Source organism: Saccopteryx bilineata, chromosome X (assembly GCF_036850765.1).
Source record: "Saccopteryx bilineata isolate mSacBil1 chromosome X, mSacBil1_pri_phased_curated, whole genome shotgun sequence".
NCBI lineage: Eukaryota > Metazoa > Chordata > Mammalia > Chiroptera > Emballonuridae > Saccopteryx > Saccopteryx bilineata.
Genome location: NC_089502.1, coordinates 113,435,192 through 113,456,953, shown reverse-complemented (window position 1 = coordinate 113,456,953; position 21,762 = coordinate 113,435,192). Strand labels below are relative to the sequence as shown.

The 21,762-nt window shown below is 39.4% G+C and overlaps 1 protein-coding gene across 1 annotated transcript in view; it reads left to right on the top strand.

Moving 5' to 3' along the window:
* The first annotated feature begins 11,607 nt into the window (after positions 1–11,607).
* Positions 11,608–21,762, top strand: part of LANCL3 (LanC like family member 3) — a 130,758-nt gene continuing 120,603 nt past the window's right edge. Inside the window, exon 1 of the mRNA XM_066249608.1 lies at positions 11,608–12,383. Within this exon, the coding sequence (XP_066105705.1) occupies positions 11,811–12,383 (573 nt within the window). The 5' untranslated portion in view covers positions 11,608–11,810. The remainder of the gene's footprint in view (positions 12,384–21,762) is intronic.

Sequence of the window (21,762 nt, the reverse complement as noted above, 5' to 3'; positions counted from 1 at the left end):
AACCTTTTTACACTTGGGAGCCAGTGACCTAGCCAGTTGAAAATGGAAACACAATGAATAAAGTTTTGTCTTACAGCCTACAACAGTGCAACATGGTACAAACTGGTGCTTGATTTCTGAACTCCACATATACGATGTATTGAATATTATATGTTTGTCCAAATGCTTTTTGACTATTGCTCATGATTCGTAAATGCTCTGCATTGTGCAAAATGTTGTTCAAATGAGCCTACAAGTGCCAAAGATTTCTAAGGCAACTTCAACAGTATTTTTATCAATGATACAGGCTGATTAGTGGCAACCATCCTGAGCAAAAGAGAATTTGACTAAGATCACTGGGTCTATGGTCTTCATACAACATCATCAGGGTGGTTAACTCTTTTGCAGACAAGTACAAAATTTCTGGCACACTGGTACTGATCTGTGCATGGATTGGCAGTTGTAAACACTGATATAGAGGTTATGGAGATCTCTCAAACTTTTTCTGTGGATGTGCCTTCTCTGTACTTGTGTATGTAGGTTCTTAATTAAAGAGATTTGCTAGTTTCTGTTTTTTTCAGGGCCGTATAATCTCTTATTTTCTCTTGTGTCTGTCTACTCTTCTGCAAGTCCTCTGAAATAGCAGCATGTGGCTAAACTCTTTTTTGTTCTCAGTGAGCCCTAGGCATCTAAAGTATACCAATTCCTGTCTGTGTTCTAAGAAAAGGAAGACAGAAACTGGTGTTTTGGACAGCCCCCGAAAAGCCAGAATGTTGGATGCATACTTCATTTCTCTAGCCTGGAATTAGAGGCCATCAAGCTGTAGCAGCTTCTGTTTGCTGTGCCATGGGCTTCCTGGAGTAGCAACATGCCACACAGCTGTTCTTTATTCACACTGGCCCCTAGACATCTACAGTATAATGGGCCTATCCACATTTTGAGATAGGCAAGACAGAAGCCAGTCTCTGAGGAAGCCCCCTGAAAATCCAGAACTTTGGAGACATGCTGTACTCTTTTCTTACCCTGCCTCACCCCAAAAAGAGAGATTGCTGAGTTTTATCAGCCACTGTCCATTATGCTGTGGCTCTCTTGGAGCTCTAATATGCTGTCCAGCTCTTTATTCTTCTGAGCAATCTCTAGGCATCTAGAGTGTGCAGCTTTTCATCAGTGTTACAAAACAAGTGAAACAGAAGCAGTTCTCTGGCAACCCTTGAAAATCAAAACGTTTGATGTATGATCCAGTCATCTTTTTCCATCCCCACAAGGAAGCCAGGAGTTAGGAGCTTGCTCTAGACCACATGGCACTGTGCTGGGGCAAAGACTATTGCAAGAGATTGCTAAAATTTTTTCTAAGGGCTTCAAAGTAACTGGTTTCACACTTGCCTTGAGTATGGAAGCCTCTTAACCGGCTTCTGAATTTCTCACATGGTCTATGTATTGTCGTTGAATCAGTATTTCCCTGAGAGAAAGGAAGGTCTGAAGCTTCTATTCTACCATCTTGACGATGTCATTTTCTATATCTTTGATTCTTTTTTTTTTAACTCTTTTTAATAAGAAAGAGAAATAAATTTCAATTGTGGTCAGAATTTTTTATATATTCTTTTTAAGCAGCTAAATCTAATCCTAACTGATGCAGATAGATGCGTGCTTCAGGTGGTAGCTAATATTTGATGAAGTCTTAAATCTTTACAAATATAGGACAATATAAATCTAAGATTCAAAGTCAGAGAAAGGTAAGTATCATATGATTTCACTTATATGTGGAATCTAGTGAACAAAATAAACGAACAAACAAAACAGAAACAGACTCATAGAAACAGAGAACAGACTGAAAGCTGTTAGGGGAGGAGGTTTGGGGGTCTCGGTAGAAAAAAGTGAAGGGGTTAAGGAAAAAAACCCATAGACACAGATAACAGTATGGTGATTACCAGAAGGAAAAGAGGGTGGGGAGAGGTAGAAGTGAGTAAAAGTGGGATAAATGATGATGGAAGGAGACTTGACTTATGGTGGTGAATATACAATACAATATATAGATGAAGTATTATAGAATAGTGCACCTGAAACTTATGTAATTTTATTAATCAATGTCATTCCAATAAATCCTATAAAAATTTTAGAAATTAAAAAAAGTATTTTTCTTCTCCCAAATAGTTTATTTAAAAAAAAATTTTAAAGATAATGAAAATATCTAAAATACAGTTCCCAGGAAACGAAGTCTCCCTGTTTGATTTATTTTTGTTTTTACTTATAAGAAAACAATGGTTCTTGTGCTATTGTGGTTAATTAGGAACAGAGCAGACATCTAGATGTTAATCCTTTAGAAAACCTCATACTTCATATCTTTCTTTGGTCTAGATACTTAGTTCACATCAGAAACCAGAGTCAGTTTCTATTAAATAAATGGTCTTATTTTATTTCTATTTAAGCATTTGGCAAAAGAAATAAAGCTTTTAGAGATAATAGACTTCATATTTAAAAATAAGTAGTGAGACTAAATAAATATCTATGCTTTTAATGACTTTTATCTGGCAGCAGGAACCTACTAGACTGTCACAATATTCTATTTCATTGACTTATCTCTAGGTTCCATTTTACAGAAGGCCAATCTCTTGGATGCTTTTACACTTATCACTTGTATATACTTACTTATATCTTCTGCATCCACAAGCACTATATGTCTGAAATCCAACTTTGTATGTCTCATGCAAAATTCAAAATCTAAATGTACAGCACTCCTAACAATAACAAAAAACCTAATATCAACATCTGAATAAAAAACAATTTTACTGAGTAGTGGTGGCCTGGCGATTCAGTTATGTGAAGATTCTTAGTGTGAATTTTAAGGTACAATATATGAGCCATTGACCTTCAGGTTAAATAGAAAGATTATATTGACAATTTTTCTGGAACTTCTTAATTGAAAGAAAAAAACATATGTTATTAGAAACTGAAAATTCTGGTTTTTGTTCTTTTTTAACTAAATGTGTCATGCACAATTTCTTGCCAATAATAAAACAAATTTCTATATTATTTTTTTCAGGAGCAGTTCAAATAACCAAAACAACCAAAGACGTCTTGCGGAGTTTTTGTCACAGTTGTGAGAGTTTGACAAAACAAGGAGAAATTGTAGAATGTGTCTATTGTACTTAAAAGATAGAAAAATCACTGAATTAAACATCCTCCTCATGTAGTGCCTGCTTATCCTTTCTTAGATCTACTCACCTTCATGGCTTTAGGCCACCTTTTTACTTTACTGCCTACTCTGACCTCTGCAGAAACCAGGTAGTTTTGAAAAGAATTAATTTTATTCTATGCTATATATCAGCAACAAAATTTGTCAACTTGAATTTTTATTACTGCTGATCACATCAAAGTGAAAAACACAGCATGCCTTTTTTTTTTTTTTCTTTTTAACCTTAGAAGCTGAATTTGTCACACTAAAAAAAATCTTTAGGCTTGTAAATGGAGTATGTTTGATTTAGTAATCACTGAGAATAAGTGATTCCTAAATTTAAAACAAACAAACAAACAAAAAAGAATGATTTCTTAAGAAGAACCAAAGTAGAAAAAGAGAAAGATGAAAGAGGTTAGGTGGTAATCAGCAGGAATTCATTTCTTGAAGCAACTAAATGCTTAATAATGAGTTTAGATAAATGCTAACATTTATTCAGAGCCAGACATCAAGTTAAATGCTTTAAAGGCATTATGCTTTAAAGGCATTATCCTAACCATTCTGTGAGACAGATTCTATCATCGTTACCAATTTAAAGATGAGAGAACTGAAGCTTAGGAAGGTTAAATAACTTTCCCAAGGTCACACAGCTAGATTTGGTGGAGCAAGAATTTGACATCAGGTCTCATTTCAAAACCTCTACTCATTCATTGCTGAAGAGCTGTTCTCAGTCAGTTATTGTTCTCAACCAACCCCTCAAACATGGCTTCTACCATCTTTCCAAACATATGTATTGCTTATTTTCCTGCCTACCCTGCTTCTCTAAACAAATCACAGTAAAGTACTTTAAATTATTTAAAAATACTTGAATTAGTCTAGATCTCTTTCTTTGGCAAATAACAGACACTCATTTGAACAAAACAAGGAAAGCAATGGGCCTCATAATTGCAGGTAAAGCCCAGGGCAATTGTGCTAAAATATCATCAGGTCACACTTTTTGTCTATGAATCAGTTCTGCTTCCCTCTGTGTGGTTCTATCTTCAGCCTGCTTTCTTCTTGAAGTAATAAAGTGGCCACTGGTAGTTTCAAAGTTTAAATTTTCTACTTTGGCAATCCCAGATTTCCCAATGGTTTAAGCCAAGGATGCTCAGAATTGCTTCTCCTTGGGCAGAATGTGGGGTATTTATTCATTCGTGGGGACACAGGAATGGTCTAGATTTTCTCAAATAACATGTTATAGGAATGGGGATAGCTGTTTCTCAAAGGAAACTCAAGATATTATTAATAGAAGAGGGAATGAAAGCCAGATTGGCAAGTACAACAGACCTTGTTCTGAAGGCGAACTGCATACCTTTCCCCATATTATCACTATATTAATCCATTTTGTTTTTATGTTTATTTTTATTTTTATTGATTTTAGAGAAAGGAAGACAGAGAGAGACATCAATCTGTTCCTGTATGTGTCTTGACCAGGGATTGAACCAGCAACCTCTGCCAACTAAGCTATCCAGCTAGGGCACTATATTAACCAATATATTGTTTTTATTTAGAAATTATATATAATGGGGTGATATTGGTCTATAAGAATACATAGGTTTCAGGTAAACATCTCTATAGCATTTGAACTATTCATTGCGTTGTGTGCCCATCACACAAAGTCAGATAATTTTCTATCATCATGTATTAACCATTTCTAGAGCTTACTTCCATCAGACTTCTTTAATCAATCTTAATAAATTTTTATTGTATTTCAGGACTTAAGTTCTGAAATTTTTATTAAAAACATACACTATGGAATACTACTCAGCCATAAGAAATGATGACATTGGAACATTTACAGCAAAATGGTGGGATCTTGATAACATGATACGAAGCGAAATAAGTAAATCAGAAAAAACCAGGAACTGTATTATTCCATACGTAGGTGGGACGTAATAGTGAAACTAAGAGACATTGATAAGAGTGTGGTGGTTACGGGGGGGAGGGGGGAATGGGAGAGGGCAAGGGGGTGGGGAGAGGCACAAAGAAAACAAGATAGAAGGTGACAGAGGACAATTTGACTTTGGGTGGTGGGTATGCAACATAATTGAACGACAAGATAACGTGGACTTGTTATCTTTGAATATATGTATCCTGATTTATTGATGTCACCCCATTAAAAAAATATAATTATAAAAAAAAGAAAATACAAAAAAAACATATGTATAATACCACACACACACACACACACACACACACACTACCATTAGAAGACTGTAAAGTCATACTTAAAACTGAATTAGACATTGTCCATCCCCTCATGCCCAATACTTATTTTACTCCCTATATCCTTTGGCTTAGTGTATAGCACCTCCATTAACCTAATTGTTCAGAGCAGAAACCAGCCACAATCTTGGACTCTTCTCCTTCCTTACTTCTACATCCCATAGATAATCAAACTCCGTAAATCCTACCTGTTTAATATCTATTGATTTCTTCTAAGTTTCTTCCATCCTTCCTGCTACTGACTTAGCTCTGATTTCCTCATTTCTTGATTATTCTACTTACCTTCCTGAGATATCTTCTTCCTTTAAAATGTATCTTCCATTTTTTTCCAAAAAAAAGTGATCTTTCGAAATCAGATATGAACCCATCACTCTCCTCTTTACAACCATTCAGTAACTCCCTGTTGTATGACTGCCACTGGGTCTCAGTTTTCTCATTATTAATAGAAAGAAAAATATTGATGATCTCTTGGATCCTTACAGCTCCATGATTCTGTTAATCCTTGCTGACCTCAAAGCAGTTAGCTTTCTTTGATCATCGGATAACGGATTTTTCTGCCTTTTGGATTATGGGCTGAGACTGAGGTTCTTTTTGGATATCATTTATTGTATCTCATAGGAATGCTGGCTTAAGTTGTCTTGAAAAGTCAGCTTATATTGAGAAATGTTGGAAAAGTACGAGCATGGACATTCCAGAGTCATAATCAATATCAATTACTTGAGACACATCTGACCTTTTAATTACCACCTCTTGCATTTATTCAAATGTCTAGATATTGACTGTATCAGAGAATAAACTCTCTTATTACTGATACTGAACCTTCTTTCAACAATGAGAACTATACATGTCGAAGTAGAAATATTGGTTTATCATAAGACAAAAAGCAGGAGTGTTAATGTATATATTATTTATAACTTGGTTATTATTTGACAGCTGTTGAACTATAACACCACAGAGATTATTAATCAATCTTTCCCCTTTCACATCCTAAATATTGAGTAAAACTTAGAAATAACTACATATAGGAATCTGTTGTAATTTTCAAGTTAAAGAATTTACTTTGACCAAAGAAATGCCTCCATTTCTACTTGCCGATTTAAGATAACTTTATACAGGTCCACAGTTTAAAATATAGACATATCTGTTTTAATACTGCCCTATATAGCGATGGTTTATTATAGGTCATTCAAATCACACATCCATACACACATATTATAGTACGTAAGGTCTAATTGGCATATATTTTTTTCATATCCAGTAAACTGGGGTGTGCATTATTACTTGATCTTGGCCGATGTAATTTATCAAACTGACTGTCCGTCCAGATGAAGTGATGAGTGCCAGTTCACTTACTTACTACACCTTGTTTTTAATTCTGCCATTGCATCGTGACAGTGTTTGATATATAATGGTTATAAAATGCTTAATATTGATAATACCAGATATAGAGAAAATAGACAAAAAATATAATCAAATACTCTGTTAAAATGCACATTTTTATGGCTGCTTGTGCAGAGGAACAGGATCAAGGAACTGATTGAGAAATCAGAGAACAAAGTTTAGCCATCAATTAGTTATTGGCAAAAGTTTTTGATATTGTGGAGGGTATCACAAACAACAGTAAATATCTCTTGAGCAAATAATGTCAGGCATTAATCTAGATGTGGGGATAAAGTAGGGAACAACAGAGACAAAAACTACTGGCCTTGTGGGGATTATATGCTAGTGGAGGAAGACAGACCAGAAACAACATAAATCAGTAAAATGATATAGTTATTAGATACTAATGGTTGGAAAAAGGATTGTAATTTAAAATAATAAGTCATGGAAGATTTCAATGAGAGAGCGGTGAGGGGCAAGCCATGAGTATATCTTTCAAAAAGCATGCCAGGAATAGGAAATTGCAAAGGAAACACCAAATTAAGACTATGACTAGTATGTTTAAGGAATATCAGTGTGGCCAAAATGACTGGAACTGAAGGAGCAAAGGAAAGAAGGATAAGAGGAGAGGTCAGAGAATTAATAAGGGCCAGAAGGCACTGGCCTTTTAGGCCATCCCGGGAATTTTGGATTTTACTCTGAAGGACAGGCGAAACATTGACACCGGTCAGAACACAGGATCTGACTTCTCTCAGTTCGGCTGCTGTTTTGAAAAGGACCTATGGCAGGCAAAAGAGCTGAAGCAGAAGTGGCCAATTAGGTTGCTAAACTAATAAATCAGAGATGCACCTTTAAAGAGAATGTACTCTAAGGACTGAACATTGCACTGATTAAGTTAGTTAAACCGTTTCCAGAATGTGAAGTATTATGAATGTACATATTTTAAGATAGTTCATCTCAAAAAATACATTAAAACTTAAATATTGAAGTTTGACAGTTATACAATTACCAATATATTTTTCATGTTTACCCTTAGATAGCAATGATTTGCATAAGAGGAACCCTTTGATTTTAATACTCTCTCCTGGATTATTTTGCATAATTTTTACATGATTTCCTTGATGAACCCACTTAGAACTATTTTTCATCCATAGTTTTGCATAGTCTGCATAATAAGGAGATACTTTAGAACTATGAACTGAGTAATTCAGCAAGATCACAGAAACCATGTGTTGGGAGCTGTCAGCAAATGCTGCTAAAGATTCTGAAACTCTCAGGAGAAATCTTGCAGAGAAGGGCAAAATTAATAGCTGTGGCAAGATTTTGTCCAGGCTGCATATTCCTTGTGGGGTCATTGCTGTCTCTAAAAAATCAAAATAGAATTATTACTTCAAAACACAATTTTCTGTGTATCTGCATATTTCTTGTTTCCTGGTCCAGATTCCCCCCAAATATCCCTCCGTCCAACTACTCATTGCCCTGCTGAGTGGGCACTATTGATTATAAGGTACTTCCATGGTATTGGATGATGGGAAGTTAGCAGGATATTACAGTTACTATTCCAACATAACAAATTGCCCTAAAACTTTAGTGGCCTAAAATAACTATTTCATTTTTCTTATAATATTGTGGGTTAGGAATTGTGGAAGGGTTTGGGATGTCAGTTATCATGGAGCTGCACATCCAAGATGGGTCACACATATGGCTGTCAGTTGGTGCTGTCAGCTGGGCTGTTGAACGACACACCTACAAGCGATCTCTTTATGTTGCCCATACTTCCTCACAATATGGCAGTCTCAGGGTAGTCAGATTCTTACAAGGTGGCTACGGCTCCAAATATGACTGTTATAGCATGTAAGATGGAAGCTACATCATTTTTTAATGACCTAACCCAGGATGTCATGTAGTATCATTTCCATCATGTTCTGCTGGTTATGAGTGAACCATAAGCCCACTCATATTGAAGAGGAAGGGGTATATAAATACCTTACCCACTGATGAAAGGAATGTCAAAGTCACATTGTAGAGGAATATGTGGGATAGGAGATATTATTGGGGACATATTTGTAAAATATAATATGCTACACATGGTTAGTTATTAAAGATAGAATTGTGAAGTCACTGTGCTCAAGATAAAAAATAGAGGTTGCCAGACTTATTTGTGAAACCAAGTAAGGAGGCAGAAACTGCAGAATGTTTGTATTCTTGCATTCACAAGAGCAAAAAGGACCCAGGAAAGCAATAGAGTTAAAGTGAGGTTAAAGTTTCAACAAAGGCTTCACTCTGTAGTGTATACTCCAGTGCACCTTCAGTTCTCTTATGGCAATTCATTTACCATCTCACAAACTTTTAGTGAGTGCCTATTACATGTACCAGGGACTATTCTAAGCTCTTGGTGCATATCAGTAAATGTATGTAACAAAAAGTTCTACCCTATGGCCCTGGCCAGTTGGCTCAGTGGTAGAGCATCAGCCTGGCATGCAGGAGTCCTGGGTTTGATTCCCAGCCAGGGCACACAGGAGAAGTGCCCATCTGCTTCTCCACCCCTCCCTCTCTCCTTCCTCTCTCTCTCTTCCCCTCCTGCAGCCAGGGCTCCATTGGAGCAAAGATGGCCTGGGCGCTGAGGATGGCTCCATGGCCTCTGCCTCAGGTGCTAGAATGGCTCTGGTTGCAACAGAGCAACGTCCCAGATGGGCAGAGCATCGCCCCCTGGTGGGCATGCCGGGTGGATCCCGGTCGGGCGCATGTGGAGAGTCTGTCTGACTGCCTCCTCGTTTCCAACTTCAGAAAAATACAAAAAAAAAAAAAAAAAAAAAAAGAAAAAAAAGCTCTACCTTCAAGGAGAGTGTATTGTAGTGGAGTCATAACATTAAAATAAACAACATTGGCCCTGGCCGGTTGGCTCAGCAGTAGAGCATCAGCCTGGCGTGCAGGAGTCCTGGGTTCGATTCCCAGCCAGGGCACACAGGAGAAGTGCCCATCTGCTTCTCCATCCCTCCCTCTCTCCTTCCTCTCTGTCTCTCTCTTCCCCTCCTGCAGCCAGGGCTCCATTGGAGCAAAGATGGCCCGGGCGCTGGGGATGGCTCCTTGGCCTCTGCCCCAGGCGCTAGAGTGGCTCTGGTCGCTGCAGAGAGACTCCCCGGAGGGGCAGAGCATCGCCCCCTGGTGGGCAGAGCGTCGCCCCCTGGTGGGCGTGCCGGGTGGATCCCGGTCGGGCGCATGCGGGAGTCTGTCTGACTGTCTCTCCCCGTTTCCAGCTTCAGAAAAACAAACAAACAACACTGCTTAGGAATTAAGTAAATGACATCAAGAGCCCTGGCTAAAAGTGAACATAACTTCTTCTTATAATTAAAATAAACCTGATCTGGCAGTGTTAATAGGAGGATGGAGGTAATGTCATCCACTATGTGGATGTCAGTCCTGGCAGTAATCTTGGCAAAGTGCATTCCTTTTCCAGAATGCATCAAGCAAGGACAAAGGGGCAGGCTATTAAATCACTGCTTCCAAATCATTGAGACAATTAACACTTTTGAGGGAAAAGATTGCCTCCAAACAAAACTGCTCTTTCAAAAATCTTGGAGCAGGTGTTCTCCCCACAGAGTGTCAGAAACTTTCCCATGAATCACTTATTATTTTGTTGTCTGCACAGTCCCTATCTACATGCAAAAACCCTAGGAGAGGTAACCTCTGGCCTTCACTGGTTGACACTTTGGGAAAGGAAGAATTATTTCAAAACAGCTGAGCAAACGCTCTTTGTGTAATTGTTTATTTTCTGCCTTTCCCACAGAGTATAAGCTCAGAGAGGTCCAAGACCATGTCCTTTTTGTTTATCCTTCTATTTCTAGATTCAGGACTCATAGGAGATCCTCAATAATGTCTGCCGAAGGAAAGCAGAAGAGAAGAAACATGATTAAGAAGGAAGAGAGGGAAAGAGATAACTCAAGACATGCAGAAAAGGGTAAAAATGCCTAAAATTCTCACACAACATTTACCCTTATATTAACTTTATATTATAGTCAATGATCTCAGATATTTATTGGGCTCTTACTATGCATACTTGGGGATGAGGGGTCTCTAGAGTAGGAGAAAGAGCCCCTACTCTAGCTTTCTTACCTTAACTTGGTGTAGTTCTTTGAACTTTTATTTCTGTATACTCCAAGGAAAATGTCACAACAACCACGGCCAAGAAAAAGTTTTCCTATGGGACATTTCACCATTTTAATGTATGAAACAGGATGTACTCAAACTTCTCAGCCTTTGAGATTGAAATATTCACAATGAGAACTCCAAAGTGACCAAGATGAAAAACAAGTTTCAGGAGGGCTCTCAATTTTTCCTAGTATTCTAGCTCAACGACATCTCAAACCGTTAATGTTCCTACGAATCACTTGGGGGGGGGGCTTGTTATGCTGATTTGGATTCAATACGTCTAGAGCAAAGTCTCAGATGCTGCAGTTTTAATGTACCCCAAGGTGACGTTTATCTGCTGACTCCAGAACTGCACTGAATATGGTCGGGACTCCAGGTCTTCACCTCCACTGCCAGGTGTGCTTATTCCCAGCCTCAGCGTTCTAGATCCGTGTCCGGCGCATCCCTGGCTCTCTGCCAGGAGGGGAGGAGCTGGAGGCGGAGCAGAAGGAGTGGCACGGTCCCCGCGTGGGTCCTGCTGGAGATCACCTCGGCCCCTTGGAGAGGCAGCCCAGCTGCGGCGGCGCAGGAGGGGGCGCGTACGGCAAGGGCGCGGCCTCTGGGAGGGGGTGGACGACGCACCGCCCCGCGCTCGCCCTGGCCACTCGGGAGCGTCGCGGCAGCCGGGTGGCCCACTTGGCAAAGCGCTCCGTGGTTCTTCCTCTAGCCCGCCTCCTCTTGTCACCTCCCGTCTCAGCCTCTTTGCTCCATCCCCGCTGAATCTACTGCCATCCGAGCGCCTCAGAAAGCGAGAGGTGGTGCGTGGGACTGCAGGGCGCACCCCCAAACGGACCCCGGCTCGGCATTGAGGGGCACAGGCAGCAGCATGGACACTAAGCGCTGCTTCGCCAACCGCTTCGATGACTACCAGGGCAGCCTGCTGGCCGGCCAGTGCGAGGAGGCGGTGGCACCCCTGGTCACCGCCACCATTGAGCGCATCCTCCAGGAGCTGCCCCCACTCGGGGGCAGCTCTGAGACCCGGGGGGCGGCGGCCGCGGTCAGCAGCTGCCAGGGTGGGCTGTACGGCGGCGTGGCCGGGGTGGCCTACATGCTCTACCACGTCTCGCAGAGCCCGCTCTTTGCCTCGGCCCGGGAGCGCTACCTGCGCTCCGCCAAGCGCCTCATAGACGCGTGCGCCCGGGCGGAGGAGTGGGGCGAGCCGGACGTCGACACCCGGGCAGCCTTTCTGCTCGGGGGCGCGGGCGTGTACACAGTGGCCACGCTTGTGTACCACGCCCTGGGCCGGTCCGACTACGTGCAGCCGCTGGGCAAATTCCGGGCTCTGTGCGCCGTCTGCACGCCGGTCTCCTTCTTGGAGTGTGGCTCCAACGAGCTGTTCGTGGGCCGCGCGGGCTACCTGTGTGCCGCACTGGTGCTCAAGCAGAAACTCGCCCAAGAGGTAAGAGGCAGCCCCGGCCGCCGGGGGGTATCGCCGCCTGCCCGGCCCGGCCCCGCCGCCCTTCCCGGGACTCCAGGCTCCAGGAGCAGTGCCCGTGGGCATTCTCCCTCTCCGTTACTCTTTAGCGCTGACATTTCTTCACTTTTTGGGGATTTATCTCCTGCTTTTGTCTGTCTACCCCACCCCCTCCCTTTCTATCATTCAGTTGTTGGAAGTGCGCCTCTTTCCGCTGTCTGGGTTTTCCACTGAATGTGGCATCTGCCCAGATGCCTCTTTGCCCAAAAGCTTACTGGAGGCCCTTTCAAGTAAGATTTTTAAAACTTCAAAAATGAAAGTGATTTCCCTTCTTTTGACTCTCCCGTCAAAAGCTGAAGCTCTCTGGAATGTTAGAGTACTAGAAAAGTAATGTGGAGGTCATTTGCTTCTGTGACTCCCGGATCTGTAACTAAAATAACTGCCCAGCTGTAGGTCTGATGTACTTACTATTCAGTTCATCTCCTAGCTCTTGTAAAATGCATATCTGCTGGGGTGTTCTCTTTGAAATACATAAATGTAGACATAATTGTACCTCATTGTAATCAAATAATTTTTCATTTTAAAAAGCCTCGTTAGGATGGTCACGACAACAACGTACTTGACAGGGCAGGTTTTCTTAATAAATAGCTTGCCAATAGCTCCTTGAAGTGAATTGGATTTCACAAGTAAATATAGGGTTTTCCCCCCTGGATTAACTTTGAATTCAGTGTGTGAATATTCGAAGAGAATATGCTAGTTCCTGTGGAGTAGGGGAAAACAAAATTCTCCGTAGGATCATAGAAACTAGAACGGAAAGGCTCTTTCATTCATAACCCACTGAAGCCAAATATTGTTCTAGGGAGGGAGTGACACACTTAACTTGTCTTTATTTGGGTGTGAGAGGCATTTGAAGAAAAATTAAAGGTACACATTGTGTTTTAAATGTGTAATTAACTTAGATAACCTTTACAGAGGCAGAGTTGAGTTTTTTCTTTTTTATTTATAGCAGGTGAGGTTGATTCAAGTGAGGTGAGGAGAAAAGATAACCAAAGACTGCACTGTGCTAGCAGGGCAGCAAAGATTTGTGTGACAAAGTTGTCTTGCAATATTTCACACTGCGTCTGAGTCACTGTTATCACTAGCAATTTCTCAAGGGCCCTTCCAGTTGTATAAAAACTTTTAGAAGGCTACTGGGCTAATTACATACATTTGCATACATTTACATCTTCTCAGACCTTGCAGTCTGGTGGTAGACAGTTTTCAAATTCTTTTTTTTTTCCCCCAATTGTTTTCCTTAAACTTGCTTCTTTCCCTTTCTATGCCTTGGGACCTTTGCTCCAGAATGGAATGGCAGAGTAGGAGACCTATCAGGTCATAGAGTTGGAAACAGACCAGAAGGTCTTCATTCCCCAAAACTAGGGTCCCAGGGACAGTCTGCCAGGCTGGTCCACTAAGACATTTATTAGGGCCTCTTTTCTGCCCGTCTGCCAAACCAGATCTGTCTTTTTACACTAATCAGGTTGAGGTGCTTTGGCCCCTGTTCCTAGGAGATACAACAGCTCTGAGGGTAAAGAAACAGCTCTTCACCTGAGCAAATCAGCTAGTCTGTGTCAGCCTCAGTTGGCACAGTCCATGAAGTTCAGGTCTGGAAGGGAGGGGAAAGGCAGGGGCTAAGTACGCCAGGCTGGAAGCCCTTTGAAGGAAAAATAGAAGTCTTCTGCACCGTCTCCACTCCCATATCCTACATAGCGTATGACTTTGCCCTCAGTAGATGATCCATAAACCTTGATTAAATTGAATTGCGAACTTCTGTCAGTTTTCTATTAATAATGTCATTATGTCCTGAGTTTCTTCCTCTCCAATGTCATTTAGAGTCATTTTCCTCTGGTATATTCCTCAGTTATCACCCTGGTCTGCATCCTCCCCACACTACTTGGCACGTCTTTGACACCTAATCGTTGAATGAATTACCATTTACTGGAATTAGTGCAATATACTCTGTGCTGGATTTTCTCATTCAAAGCTGCTCCATGTACCTCTGAGAAACTAGTAATCTTAGAAGCACTTTTCATTATGTTATTTCTCTGCTCATCCTGTAATGGTTCCCTATTATCTTTTCTCCAGTGGCTTCTCATCTCTCTCGCAGTTAAGGCTAAGACACTTAAAATGGCAGACAAAGCCCCACACGATTGGGCTCCTTGAATACCTACTCTACTTCTTATTCACTTTGCCTCAAGCACGCTGGTCTTGCTGTTTCCGGTGTTTACTGTCTCAGGTTGTTCTCTCTGCTTGAAATACTTTTAACTATTTTTTATAGCTAGCTCCCTGACCTTGTACAGATCATTATTTCCTTAATGAGACCTTCCCTGTCCACCCTATTTAAACTGCAACCGCATCCCCTGACATATACTCCTTTCTTGCGTCATTTTACTTACTTTGTTATTTATGTCTTCTCCAATTAGAATGTAAACTCCATAAGAGGAGAATTTTTATTTCATTGCTATATTCCCAGCATTAAGATGGTGTCTGGTATATATTAATGTTCTCAGCTTTCCTTTATTTGGTGATGTTGCAAATAGCGTTTACTCTATAGTTTGCTTTAACACCCAGTTTCAGTGGTGTCTCATTTATCAATATTTTCCTTTATGGTAGTGCCTTTGGTGCCATGTTTTAAAAAAAAATCCTTTCCTACTGCCAAGGCCTCAGTAAATATTTATTGAATAAATGAATAAATGAATATTAATTTCTTAAAAATTTTGCTTCAGATCAAGCCTAACCATTAGACCAGTGCGTGTTCAATGTTAATGTTCATAGGAATCACCTGTGGAGGTTGTTAATAAAATACAGATTCTGAGTTAGCAGGCCTGGGATTGGGCCTGAGATTCTGTATTTCTATCAAGTTCCCAAATGATGCTGATGCTACTGGTCCAGGGTCCGTGCTTTGAATAGCAAGACAATACAATGCTATGTAGGTAGAATATACCATTCTATGAAGCTTGATATATTTATTTATAAGATTGTAGTTTAGAATACTGATTACTATATCCTACCATGCTTTCATTATGAGGAACCATAAGAGGAATTTCTCTCAGAGTTTAGAAACAGGAATAGTTATGCTCCTTCTAGAAATTGAATTTTAAAAACATCATAATGTGTCATGTAACTGATTGTGTTTGTGTGTGTGTGTGTGTGTTTAATTTATGTTGGCTCTTAAGAAGTGTATGGCCAGAACTGTGGTCCACGTAAGCTTGTGTAGAGTTTTTTTTTTTATCACAGGTACTTTTGTATATTAGCATTTTCCTTGGGTTTATCTAATATTTTTCTTCCTTAGTTTACCCTTTTTAAATTTTATTTCTTGCATTTGATTTCATTGTTTGTATTTAGGTTTATAAGGTACTGAAATGAAAAAAAAATTGTGAGTATGTAAAGAGAGATAGAAACAGAAAGAATTCCTATACCCAGGCAATATATTCCTTCCTGAAAATCCTCAAGGGGAGCAACTTTAAGGGTTAGGCAGATATCCTTGAGCAATGGGCATTAAAGTCCCAAGAAATCACATCACAAAAACTTGTATTGGGTCTATTCTGCTTTCTACAAATTAGCTGAAATGTAGCAGAGCAAAGGAAGTTAGAAATTATGAAGAAGGGGTTAAGAGGAGGCCTAGAGATCACAGTTAAAATAACTTTGCCACTGGGTGACCTTGGACAAATAATTTAACATCTTTGAGCCTCAATTTCCTTACTTGTAAAATTGATTAATAATATATAGCTTCCTTATTCATTTATTCTGTCATTTATTCATTCATTCAATGAATGTCTGGTTTTTACTTGTGCCAGGTACCTTGCTAGATGCCAGGATTTAGTAATGAACAAAAATCAATATAATTGTGTTGTTATAAGTGCTCTAAAGTAAGTAAGGAGGAAATAACTGGGGGCAGGGCAGGAGTGCGGAGGGGAGCTTGGCACAGGTTAGTGAGGAAGGCTTCTTTGTGGGGGTGATTTCCTGGCTCATCGCTGAAGCATGTGGATGAAGTGGCTGCTTCAAAAGTAGTCATTCCAGGCAGAGGGGACAGCAAGGACAGAACCCCTGAAGTGGGAAACTGCTTGGAGATTTTAAAGAAATGAAAGGTGGCCAGCATGGTTGGAGCAGAGTGAGCACAGGCTAGGGGGATAGAGGAGTTCAAGACCAGGTAGGAGCCCTAAGCAGATTAAGATCAGATCCTGAAGGGCCTGGTCAGTCATAGTTAGGAGTTTGCATTTGTTTCAAGTTTAAACAAGGGAATGTCTTCATTTTATCTTTTAAAAAGCTCACCATGGCCTATTTTGTATGGAAAGTGGATTGAACAGTGTTAAGAATGGTCACAATGAGGACTGGTTACTGGGGGGGTCTAAACATTTGTGCCAAGAACTCCTTTATAAATCTGTTTAAACCTGTGATACTTCTTGTCATAAAATTATAGATGCATAAAGTAAAACACATAGGATTACAAAAGAAGCCAATTATGTTGACATTCTGTTACCAAAACATTTTTAAAATGTGTGATGCAATAGAATATGTACTTCTTTATTAATACATTAAATAACAAGATTTGGTAGCAGGTCTAAGGATTAGGGTACCTTTTTATTTTTATATTAAGTGAGAGGCAGGGAGGCAGAGAGACAGACTCCTGTATGTGCCTCCACCGGGATCCACCCAGCAAGTCCACTAAGGGGAGATGCTCTGTCCATCTATTGCCACTGCTCAGTTGCTTGGCAAACGAGCCATTTTAGCACCTGAGGTGAGGCCGCAGAGCCATCCTCAGCACCCAAAGCCAGCTTGCTGGAACCATTAGAACCATTAGAACCATTCAAGCCAAAGCTGCCAGAGGGAAAGAGAGAGGGATAGATGGGGGAGTGGCAAGAGGGAGAAGAAGCAGATGCTCGCTTCTGCTGTGTGCCCTAACCAGGAATTGAACCCGGGACTTCCACACCCTGGGCCAATGCCCGGCAGACATTCTACTGCTGAGCCAACCAGCCAGGGCCTGCATTATGGTACTTTTATTTTTATTTCAAGATATCTTCAAGAACTGCACTATGATATGAATAGACTTGTGATTTCTATAGATGGCAAAGTTCCAAGTACTACTGGTAATTTGTAGTCTGCATTTGTAATAAAAGGAAATGTTAAATCGTTTAAGTAAGATTTGAGAAAATATAGATGTGATTTTATTTTCCCAGCCAAAGGGGGACTTGTCTGGAAGTTGCTGTGAAGATTCACCCAGATAAAGTGTCTCGTATGTACTTGGCACATAGTAGCTGCTTAATGAAATCAGTATTATTCTGTTTTATCTGTACTAACAAAATCAGAAGTGATTCTGAACATTACATAGAAAACTATACCCAATACAAGGAATATATCTTCCTGCTATGATTTAAAACAAACAAACACCTATTGCAGTGATGTTAATTGGGTTCTCAGCTCTTTTTTATGGCAGATGGTTAGCAGCTCTATAATTGGGGATGTAAATAAAAGAATGTCCATTGAAAAATGATCTAAGCAATGGGAACATTTATTACTTCACTTGACAAGGAATGTAGAGCTAGGTCATTCTGGGATTGTTTCAGCAACTCTGAAAAATCATCAGAACCCAAGCCTTTCCAACCTTTTTCTCTGCTATTCTCAGGGTGAGAGCTGTACAGTATTACTCTTCAGGGTTGCAAGATGGCTCCTGCCATCCAATCATCATGGCCCCATACCACCAAAGTAGAAAAGGAGAGTGTGTGGCTTTTTTATTGTATCTTTTAAAAAATCATATAGAACATTCTATACTTGAAGAATTTCCTACTGCCTTATTGCCCAGCACTTCATCAGTGGCCACTTTTGGTTTCAGGGGAGGCTGGGAAGGCTAGTGTACTTCATTTCTAACCTCTATCATTAGATGCAGATTTTGACAAGAAAGAAGGAAGGAGAGGGGAATGGCTGTTATGTGGTTACCAAAATGTCTGCAACTTGGCAAGGTCTGCCTTATGACCTCCTACTTCCTTGGCTATTGTGAATTATGCTGCAGTAAACATGAGGATGCAGGTATCTTTTTGAAATCCTGTTTTCATTTCTTTTGAATAAATACCCAGAAGTGAGACTGCTGGAGCATATATTAATTCTCTAATTTTTTGAGGAACCTGCAAACTGTTTTCCACATTGCCTGCACAAATTTATATTTCCACCAATAGTGTGCAAGGATTCTTTCTTCTCCACATCCTTGCCCTCACCTGGTATCTCTTCTTTTTTATGATAACCATTCTAACAGATATGAGGTGATATCTCATTGTGCTTTTGATTTTCATTTCCCTAAAGATTAGTGATGTTGAGCATCTTTTCATGTACTGTTGGACATTTGTATTTCTTCTTTGGAAAAATGTCTATGAAGATACTCTGCTCATTTAACAAGTTTTTTGTTGTTTTTCTATTGAGTTATATGAGTTTATACACACACATATATATATATTAGATATCAATTCTTTATCTGAAATATGATTTGCAAGTATTTTCTCCTATTCTGTAAGTAGCCTTTTTATTTTGTTGATTGTTCTTTTACTATGCGGAAGCTTTTTAGTTCGATGTGGTTCCATTTATTGATTTTTGCTTTTGTTCCCTGTGCTTTTAGAGTCATATTCAGAAAATCATCACTAAGACCAATGTCAAGGAACTTCTTTGCTGGATTTTATATTTTATGTTTTATAGTTTCAGGTCTTATGTTTAAATCTTTTTTTTTTTTTTTTGTATTTTTCTGAAGCTGGAAACGGGGAGAGACAGTCAGACTCCCGCATGCGCCAGACCGGGATCCACCCGGCACGCCCACCAGGGGCGATGCTCTGCCCCTCCGGAGCGTCGCTCTGCCGCAACCAGAGCCACTCTAGCGCCTGGGGCAGAGGCCAAGGAGCCATCCCCAGCACCTGGGCCATCTTTGCTGCAATGGAGCCTTGGCTGCGGGAGGGGAAGAGAGAGACAGAGAGGAAGGAGAGGAGGAGGGGTGGAGAAGCAAATGGGCGCTTCTCCTATGTGCCCTGGCCGGGAATCGAACCCGGGTCCCCCGCATGCCAGGCCGACGCTCTACCACTGAGCCAACCGGCCAAGGCCATTATGTTTCAATCTTTAATCCATTTTGAGTTCATTTTTGTTAGTGGTGTATAGTAGGGGTCCAGTTTTATTCTTGTACATGTAGTTATCCAGTTTTCCCAGCACCATTTATTAAAGAGATTACCCTTTCCACATTGAATATTCTTGGCTACCTTGTCAAATATTAGTTGACCATATATATAGGTGGGGTTTATTTCTGGGCTCTTACTTATGTTTCATTGTGTGTCTGTTTTTATGCCAGTACCACACTTTTTTATTATTATAGCTTTGTAATATAGTTCAAAATTAGGACATGTGATTCCTCTAGGTTTGCTGTTCTTTCTCCAGATTGCTTTGTCTATTAGGGGTCTTTTGTGGTTTTATATGAATTTTATGGTGATTTTTTCTAGTACTGTGTTTAGCAGGAGGTGTGAATTTGAGCACTTGTTTCAGATCTTCGAAGAAAGGCATTCAAATTTTTATCAATGAGTATGATGTTAGCTATGGGCTTCTTTTATATAGTCTTTATTATGTTGAGGTATGATCCTTCCACATCCAATTTGTTGAGAGGTTTTTTATCATGAAGGAATGTTGAATTTTGTCAAATGTTATTTATACATCTATTGAGATGATCATGTGATTTTTATCTTTCATTCTATTTAAAAAATTTCCATTGATTTGAGAGAGAGAGAGAAACATCAACTCACTGTTCTACATAATTGTTCATTTTTTTAAGTTTTAGTTGTGTACTCATTGATTGCTTCTTGTATATGCCCTGACAGGGGATCAAACTACAACCTCGGTGTACATTTTTTGGAAATTTGAGAAGGATTGGTGTTAATTTTTCTTTAAATGTTTGAGTTCACCAGAAACCATCTAGTCTTGGCTTTTCGTTTGGGAAAAGTTTCTGATTACTGATTCAGTCTCCTTACTTATTAGTCTGTTCAGATTTCCTATTTCTTCACTATTCAGTATTGCTAGGTTGTATGTTTCTATGAATTAATCCACTTCTTCTAGGTTGTATAGTTTGTTGGTGTATGAGTATATGTAGGAGTTCTTGTGACCCTTTGTATTTGTGTAGTATCAATTGTAATATCTCCTCTTTTATTTCTGATTTTATTTGAGCTTCTTTTTTCTTAGCTAGCTAAATGTTGGTCAGTTTTGTCTATCTTTTTAAAGAACTAATTCTTAGTTTTGTTGATCTTTTCTATTGTATCTTTAGTCTCTATTTCATTTATTTCTACTCTGATGTTTATTATATTATTTATTTCTTCTGGTAAATCAAGGTTACGTTTTTTCCTCTTTTTTTAGTTCCTGGAGGAGTAATGTTAGGTTAAGATCTTTCTTTGTTTTCTTAAAAGTTATTACCATCATCATATAAGGTAAAATCAAACAAAATAAGAGAATACAATATATATATATATATATATATATATATATATATATATATATATATATATATATAAATGCCTTCGTTCAATGTAATTGTTACTGTTTTTAGAAATATTACATTGCACAAGATCCTATATTGTTATACACTTATACAGACAATTGTGTATGTGTGTGTGTTTCTATAGCTTACTTTCTTGCTTAATCTACCTTGGGCTTCTTAGCACATCACTGCATAGAGAGATGTCTCATTCTTTTTACTGGTCTGGTTTAATGGTTACATCATAACTTAGACATTATTGATGGACGCTAAGTTGTTCAAGGTATTTTTTTTGCCATAAAAACTGGTGCTGTAAATAAAACACATATACATATAATATACATATATATGTATATAATGTTTACATGTAATATGTACATATGTACATATATCTTTCCATATCTGTATCTTTGCTTTCTGTTGAAAGTGTATATGTAGGATAAATTTTTAAGAAAGTTGATAAATCAAAGTTTACAAATATTTTTCACTTGATAGAGATGATCAAATTGCTTTCCAAAAAGATTACATCTATTTCTATTTCTTCACCAGAATTTGGGGGATGCTGTGTTCCCATATTATTTTCAACATTGGGTTTAACCAGACTTTTTAATATATCACAAACAGATGGGTTGAAAATGAGGATGGAGATTGATTTCTAAGGTAGCAAATTAGTCCTTTCATTGTTGCCTTCAACAATCACTGAACAAAATGCATATGTAGGATTTTACTCAGTCTGGATCTGAAAGTTCTCTGTTTTGTAAGAAACAGTGTGTGGGTATTACATAAGTAAACACCCAATTTGGCTTGAAATGATAGTAGATTGGGGAAATTGGATTTTTT